This window comes from Orycteropus afer, unplaced genomic scaffold (assembly GCF_000298275.1).
Source record: "Orycteropus afer afer isolate SDZICR_OR568_19922 unplaced genomic scaffold, OryAfe1.0 scaffold00029, whole genome shotgun sequence".
Lineage (NCBI taxonomy): Eukaryota > Metazoa > Chordata > Mammalia > Tubulidentata > Orycteropodidae > Orycteropus > Orycteropus afer.
Genome location: NW_006921616.1, coordinates 4647777 through 4655862, shown reverse-complemented (window position 1 = coordinate 4655862; position 8086 = coordinate 4647777). Strand labels below are relative to the sequence as shown.

At 39.8% G+C, this 8086-nt stretch overlaps 1 protein-coding gene across 1 annotated transcript in view; it reads left to right on the top strand.

Annotated features, from left to right (window-relative positions):
- The first annotated feature begins 1048 nt into the window (after positions 1-1048).
- The window catches only part of SERPINB10 (serpin family B member 10), a 19129-nt gene continuing 12091 nt past the window's right edge, over positions 1049-8086 (top strand). Inside the window, exons 1-4 of the mRNA XM_007935487.1 lie at positions 1049-1216; positions 3415-3480; positions 4149-4283; positions 7345-7462. Of these exons, the coding sequence (XP_007933678.1) occupies positions 1049-1216; positions 3415-3480; positions 4149-4283; positions 7345-7462 (487 nt within the window). The remainder of the gene's footprint in view (positions 1217-3414; positions 3481-4148; positions 4284-7344; positions 7463-8086) is intronic.

Here is an 8086-nt window from a genome sequence, read left to right as displayed (position 1 = left end):
CTGGGAAGCTGTTTGGTTAAGTGTAACTGATGGTTAGGAGGGATTTCAGCAACTCCACGTTAACAGCAATTCATGATGAAACCAAACCTCTGTCTACATAGGCCTCCCTCTTGCTTCAACCGTTTGGCTACAGGAACTCTAACCTTCCTAAAGCTTTTGTTCTAGTTTCTCAGAAAGTGAGAGATGTTTGCGTGAGGCCAACCTCTACATGACATTGACACTAATGGCAGTGTGTAAACTTAAGAATTTAATTTATTTGTAATCATTTAACCAACCTGAGAAATTGTTTTGTTATAAATGTCAATAGATTATAGTAGCTGTGTCTTGATAGAGACCCAGTTTTGAAAGAAAAAACCAAAACCAAACCCACTGCCATCGAGTTGGATCTGACTCATAGTGACCCCTCCTTGGCTTTCTGAGGCAGTATCACTACAGAAGTAGATTGCCCAATCTTCCTTCCAAGGAGTAGTTGGGGGTTTGAACCACCAGCCTTCTGGTTAGCAGTCAAATGTCTTAGGTGCTACACCACCACAGCTCCCAGTTTTGAAAGAGTTTTAATTAAAATATCTGCAAAATTAGAAGTAAAATTTAGAAGCTGCATAACAAAAAGTGAGAAAGCCTGTCTTCTTGCTGAAAAAATCCATTTCAAAGGCTCTCTAGAGAGTAAGGAGTCCTTGCATTGTACAAATGGTTAAGTGGTACAGTGCTCTATGAAGGGCTGTCGGTACAGGTCCACTCAGAGGCACCTCAGATGACAGGCCTGGTGATGTCCTTCCAGAAAATCAGCCACTGAAACTTTGTGGAGCACAGTTCTGCCCTGACACCCATGGTGCCATCATAAATTGAAGTCAACTCAACAGCAATTGGTTTTTTATTTTGACAGAACACTAAAAAGTATTTTGAGAGCATAAAATAGTTCCCATGGGGAGAATTTTGCCATCTTCACAGATATATTTAAACTCCTGTAAACTAACAAATCCTTTTACAAAAGTAAAATAAATGGAAAGGAATATTAAGACTTCTGCTTTATTTTTCTTAGGTTTTCCCAATGGACTCTCTAGCAACATCAATCAACCAATTTGCCCTGGAGTTTAACAAGAAGATAGCTGAAACTGCAGAGGGTAAAAACATTTTCTTTTCCCCCTGGGGCCTGGCAAATTCCTTGGCCATGGTGTACTTGGGCGCGAAAGGCAACACTGCAGCTCAAATGGCCCAGGTGAGTGGGAAGTCAGCCACCTGTGTTGCCCTTGTACTAAATATGTTCTTTACTTTTTCTCTTCAGTTAGCTCCTGAAAACCCAAGAGCCCACATTTTACAGTAATTACAAAAGTCTAGACCATGAAAAGAAGCCTGGGAAAGAAAATCAGTTTAAAAACTCTAACTAAGAAAACCATGTGCCCGTGTGCTCTAGAAAAAAATAAAATGGAAAAAAAGATGAGTTTTTCTATTTTGATTCAGCACTGAGAATATTTTAATTTTGATTATTAAATTATTTTATCTTTTTATTGTGATTTAGGTGAAAATTTATAGAGTAATTAATTTTCCATTCAACAATTCATGCATATTTTGTTTTGTGGCATTGGCTGCAATCCCCACAATGTAACAGCAAATTGTCTTTGTGGACTATGTTTTGCCAATTGAACTTAGTGTCCCCTGAGACTAAGGTTCTGAGACTCCATATCCAGTAAGTCATTCCCTCAAGATGTCTGGTTACGACTAAGACTTTTTCATAACTTTGTCCCTACGTGCCCTTCTAAACACCTGTGTTACTGGATTATGTATGTACTATACTTGTTATCATTATTTTAATGTGAACTTTCCCTACTTACAAATGGACTTTACGTGACACATGACTATATATACAAATGTGTTTTTTATTTCAATAAAAACAGAAGAAAGAGTGAATCCAGTCCCAAATCATGCAACGATCAAAAGGCCAAGTGACACAATATTTTAAATATCCCACATGGGGGTGCCTTCTGTGACAAGTAAGGAAGAGAGTGCAACCAGCGATTCTGAGGGACGCAGACAGAATATGTATTCTTTCATTTAAGACTAAGATATCACTCTTACTCTTGTAGTTCACAAGATACTGTGTGGCTCAAAGGCAGCAGCAACAACAAAACCCTGCTTCTCAACTAGTTCATCTCAGTTGATTGTCAGTTGAAAAGGCTTAACCATTAATGTGAGAGACTTTATCTCAGACAGATTGCAATTTGAGTCCATTTGAGAGCAATATATTGCTGGGTGTTGCTTGCCCATGTTTTAATTTACTATTATTTTAAAAGTCACATCTTCAGCTTGTAGATGAGCCCAGTGGATTGGTTATGCACCCCTTTTACTAGAGCAGATGATCCCTGTTCTTTTACCATGGGTCAGTACAACTTTTGGGAAAATGAACTTCGCTCCTTATTGTGAGCTGAGTCCAGGATGTGAGAGATGGAAGGACTGCCCTCTGTTCTCCTCTTGTACCAATCAGGGGAAACAAAGATTGCCCACATCCTTCCTGTTAACTTTCAGATAAAATGCTGGGCTGGTGAGATCATGGCAACCTGGCAAGTGGTGGGAGAAGCTGAGAACAGAAACACCAGAAAAACAGCAACTAATATCCTGAATTTTCCAGATAATTAGGGCAATGGTGGCTTTGTTTAAATCATCTAAACTGTGGTCTCAACTGAACTCCTAGCCTGTTTCTCAAAATAGCTACAGATAAAAGTAAAACATGGAAAATGAGAGAATTTCCACATCATCCTAAATGTTCTACAAAAATCAAAAACAAACCCACTGCCATTGAGTCAATTCTGACTCACAGTGACCCTATGGAACAGAGTAGAACTGTCTCTTGGGTTTCCAAAGTTTTAAATCTTTATGGAAGCAGACTGCCCTATCTCTCTCCCACAGAGTGGGTGGTGGGTTCAAACAACCAACGATTTGATTAATAGCCAAATGCTTTAATCATTGTGTCATTAAGACTTCTTACATGTCTTATAAGACGTGCAAAAATCAGGGTACTGCCCACACAATTTCTGTTGAGTCGACTCACATTGACTCTGTAGAAGGGAGGAGAATTACCCCACAGGATTTCCAAAGTTCTAATCTTTACGGGAGCAGACTGTCATATCTCTCTTCTGAGAAAAGCCTGGCAGGTTCAAACCACTGATCTTTTGGAATGACCACTTAACCACTTCACCACCAGGGTTCCTTATAAAGGGGCTAGCAACTTAAATTAAACTTTATTTAAAAGCAACTCTTGATTTACTTTAGTCAGCTAACACACCATTTAAATCAAATCAGAGCCCCTGTGGTTATTTAATTTTGTGTTTGTTAGCTCCAGAAATGACTGTCTGTGTTTCTTAGTGTATATTATTTCACTGAAAAGTGCACCCATATATTGTCTTTTTATTGAAATTATAGGTGCTTCACTTGAACCAAGACCAAGATGTCAGATCTTGTCCTGAAAGTGAAAAGAAAAGGAAAATGGTATACTTTATCTTTTAATATCCAAGTATCTAAGTCATCAAATGATTAAGGAGAAGCACTTTTAACATGTGTATTTTAGTGGCTATTTAATCCCACTTTTAACGAGGAAATTTTCTTAAGAAAAGCTATGTGAAAATTATAGAAGCACTTTCAGAACATAAAATATGTACACTTTTTGCAAAGTCATATCCTTCTTCCTTATCTTCTCTTCCTTTTTTTTCCCTCCCAAAATTGTCCCACCTTGAAATGTGTTCTTGCTTATCTTGCAAACTAAATAGGAAGAAGACAGTGTCCTAATGATGTTGATGGTTTTAAATTGATAACATTAAAGAAAACATTTTTTATCTACTTTAAAACTATTTTTCAGCTTTGTTTGCAATACATCAAATCATTTCACTTATCTATAGGTTGTTGGGGGCGCTCTGGTGGCCTAGTGCTTAAGGCATTTGACTGCTAACCAGAAGGCTGGTGGTTCAAACCCACCAGCCACTCCTCAGAAGGAAAACTGGGTAATCTATTTCCGTAGTGATACTGCCTCGGAAACCCAAGGAGGGGTAGCTATGAGTCATATCTACTGCAGTTATTTATTTATTTTTTTAAATAGGTTGTTGAGATATGTATAGCCCTTATTCAACATTTTCATTTGACTAATTCCCTTTCTTTCAAAGGAATTAAGCATGAGTAATGAAGAAGTAAACTCCAATTTCCAGACACTTATCTCAGAAATCAACAAGCCCAGCAATGCCTACATCCTTAAGACAGCCAATGGGTTATATGCAGAGAAAACTTATTCATTTCACAAAGTAAGTGCACTTTCTTGTAAGCTGAAGAGAAATAAAGGGCCATGGGAGACTAATCAATAACTAAAGCCACTTGACTAATAAACAGAAGGCTGGTGGTTCAAACCCACCAGCCACTCTTCGGAAGGAACGTTGGGCAATCTACTTCCGTAGTGATACTGCCTCGGAAACCCAAGGAGGGGTCGCTATGAGTCGGGTCCAACTGGACGGCACATAACAACAACAATGACATTTCTCTAAGGATACCAGGCACAATCTTAAAGTGGTAATATTTCCAGGTAAACATCATTTAGAGCAACCAATAAGCATCTAGCTGTAAGAGAAGTCAATCATGGGTCTCAAACCAGATCTAGTGATCAGATCTTTATGTCCGAAATAAAGGGATAAACTCCAGAAATGGTGCTTGAACACATGCAGAAATGTTCTCTGTAAAATCTCTGGACTGGTGTTTGTTTCACAGGAAACAGGGAGCAAAAAATACAGAGTAAAGAAACAACCTCCGCAACAAACCAAGTACTGATGAGTTGCTCCTAGCCCCATGTGCCAAGCAGGACTGTGTTCCATGGAGTTTTCAAGGCTATGGGCTTTTGGAAACAGATCTGTCTTCTAAGACACATCTGGGTAAACTTGAACTTGCAACTGTTCAGTTATCAGCCAACTGCTTAATGCTTCACACCACCCAAGAACTCTGTAGAGTAACTGTTGTTGTTGTGTTCTATTGGGTCAATTCCAACTCATAGCCATACTATTGGACAGAGTAGAGCTACCTTAATGGTTTCCAAGGCTACAGTCTTTAGGGAACCAGACTGCCACATCTTTCTCCCATGGAGCAGCTGGTGGGTTCGAAACACCGACCTTTAGGTTAACAGCTGAGTGTTTAACCTCTGCACAACCAGGGTTCCATAAAGTAACTAAGTAGGGTCAATCTGGAGAAGTGGAGAGAGGCATTGATCACAGCAGTGTGGTGGGAAACTGTGTACTCATGAGCAACACTGATCTTGGGGTGAGAGAAGTGGACAGGTTTCACATCGTGGCTTTAGAGACGTTAGGAAAGGCTCTTAACATGAAAGAAAGTCTACTTCTTCCTTTCATCAGTGGTTGAAATCACATTCATGTAGCACAAGACTCTGTCATCTATTGAAACTCAAGTGCTCCTGAGAATGTCAAGCATTATTTTCTCATGCTTGTTCTTCAGATCCTTTGGCACATCTTAGAAGATAGTGAGAGGACCCAAGAGCTCAGTGGGCAAAGACTAAGGAAAAGTAGCTAGAGGAGAGAGAACAATTAAGTCAAATGAAGATGTATTGGGATTCAAGTAGTGCTATCCTTGTCTATGTCCAGTGAATTCTGGTGGTTCAGGACTTGAGCTTATTACTAAAGGCATAACACTAGCCAAATGAACTCTTAAAGATATTTTCATCACTGATAGTCTTATGGACTATTGCTTGATTGAGAAGTGGGAGAGATGCCTGAACTTGGTGGGCACATGGAAATGGGAGGTACAGAGAGATACCAAACATTCTTTAAAATGTCTGCAAGTCTTAAATGTGCTCAGAGAAGCTGATAAGAACCCAAACCCAAAACCAAACCAAACTAAACCAAACTCATTGTCTTGCAGTCAATTCTAACTCACAGCCACCTTATAGGATAGAGTAGAACTGCCCCATAGGGTTTCCAAGACTGTAAGCATTGATGTCTTTGAATTATAGTGTTGGTGAAAACTATTGAATATACAGTGGACTGTCAGAAGAATGAAGGAATCTGTCTGGCAAGATGTACAGCCAGAATGCTCTTTAGAAGTGAGGATGGTGAGACTTAATCTCATGTTCTTTGGACGTATTATCAGGAGAGTCTTGATAAAACATCATGCTTGATAAAATAGGATCAGCAAAAAAGAGGAAGAATTGACACAGTAGCTACAACAATGGGCCGAACATGGCAATGACTGTGAGGATGGCACTGGACCAGGCAGTCACTCTGCTGTACATAGAGTCACTATGAACTGTCATCAGTCTGACAGCACCTACTGACAACAACCACCTTTATGGAAGCACACTGTCATGTCTTTCTCCAGCTATTGTTTCTTCAGCTGAGTTGCCCGTGGGTTGAAACCTCCAGCCTTTTGACTAGCAACCAAGTGCTTAACCTCTCCACCAGGGCTTGATAAGAACCTATGAGTGGGGGAAGAGATGAAGCCTGGTGGATCTTTAAGTTTTATTTTTGCCAGATTCTAAATTCCACAGAACTTGGACTCCATAATCTTCGTTCCACTGTCTGGCAGCTGAATTAGCTTACCATTTTTTACTGCTTACGAGTCTTCCCAAAAAGGTTAGCAAACTGAAGGAGTACCATAGCCATCCTGAAAAATAAATTAAGTTCTCAATGCAGGTGCCCTCCTAAGCAGCAACTCTGGTGGCAGCCCATATGTGGTGACTGACAACGGGGTGCACATCCAGGGGCTGGAAGGAGAAACTTAACGTTTTTCCTTTTTTCTTCAGGCTCTAAAATGGGTCAGCCACTCTGGAATGTTTGAGGAATCCTCTGATCATGCTCAGAGGTCCATTTTTCTGTCAGCATGAAGTTTTCCTCAGAGACCGTCCACAAGGTTCTTGGGTGTTTATAGACCACACCGAGCAGCTGCGGGACCCACGAGCCTTACTTGGGTTCCATCTCTACCACAGAAACAATGCACAATTCTCAAGACCTCTTGGTCATTGGGATTCCTGCTGGGGATTTGTAGATAGCTCTTCTTTCAACTCTAGCTCCGTTTCCTGGGCATGAATCAAAATAAGAACCAGGACGAGGACGGGGAAGGTCAGAGCCAAAGGCAGCAGGCACTCTTCCCACACCTGGGGTTCTGCATGGCCAGTGAGAGCCCTGCTAAGACTGAAAAAGAGGGTTCTTAGTTCTTGACCCAAGCTGGAGGTGCAGGGAGATGCAAGGGAGTGGTGGACTGGGAGTTTGCAATTGCCTATCTGCCTACTTCTTTCAATAATCTGAATAGATTTGTTTTCTCAATCTCGGATAAAGATTACAAAGGGGGATTTTTACCTATATCTTTCAGAAATATATAGAAGACATGAAAAAATATTTTGGTGCAGAGCCACAGTTTGTTAATTTTGCGGAAACTCCTGACCAAACCAGAAAGGTGATCAACTCTTGGGTCACAAACCAGACCGAAGGTGAGCTTTCACCCTGATGTCATTCATAGGGCTTGCTCTCAATATCATTTTTTAAAATTTGTGTTATGTGTTAGTATATTTATATCTTAAAGAGAACTGTGGAGACATTCTAAATATTTAGAACATTTCTTTCTACTTATGGCTATACGTTTTTAGATTCACAGTTTTCCCAATAAATCTTATCAAAAACATGTAAGTCATGTCCTCCCTTTACCAAGTAAAGAAGAATATTATCATATCCCATTAATTCCAAAAAAGTGTCAAGGCAAAAAGAAGTAGTCTTTCATTTTGAAATACTGCAACATCTGTGATTGTAAGGAAAATAGCTGCTATTTAATAACAAAAAGGTGCCATTAAATGTGCTGTATGATCTTAAGTAATTCACAAAATTACTTAAGGTCATGTATTAGTTAGGACATAGGCTATGCTGCTGTAAAAGAAAAAAAGAAGAACTCCAAAATACAGTGACTTAAGGAACATAGGGGTTGATCATTCTTTCACCCAGTGGCCTCATTTTCTGTAAACTCATTCAAAGTTGGAAATGGGGGAGGGGTGGGATAGACATATTTTTAATCTCAAACCTATCACATATTTGGCATATTGGACACTCCAGTGAGCATATCA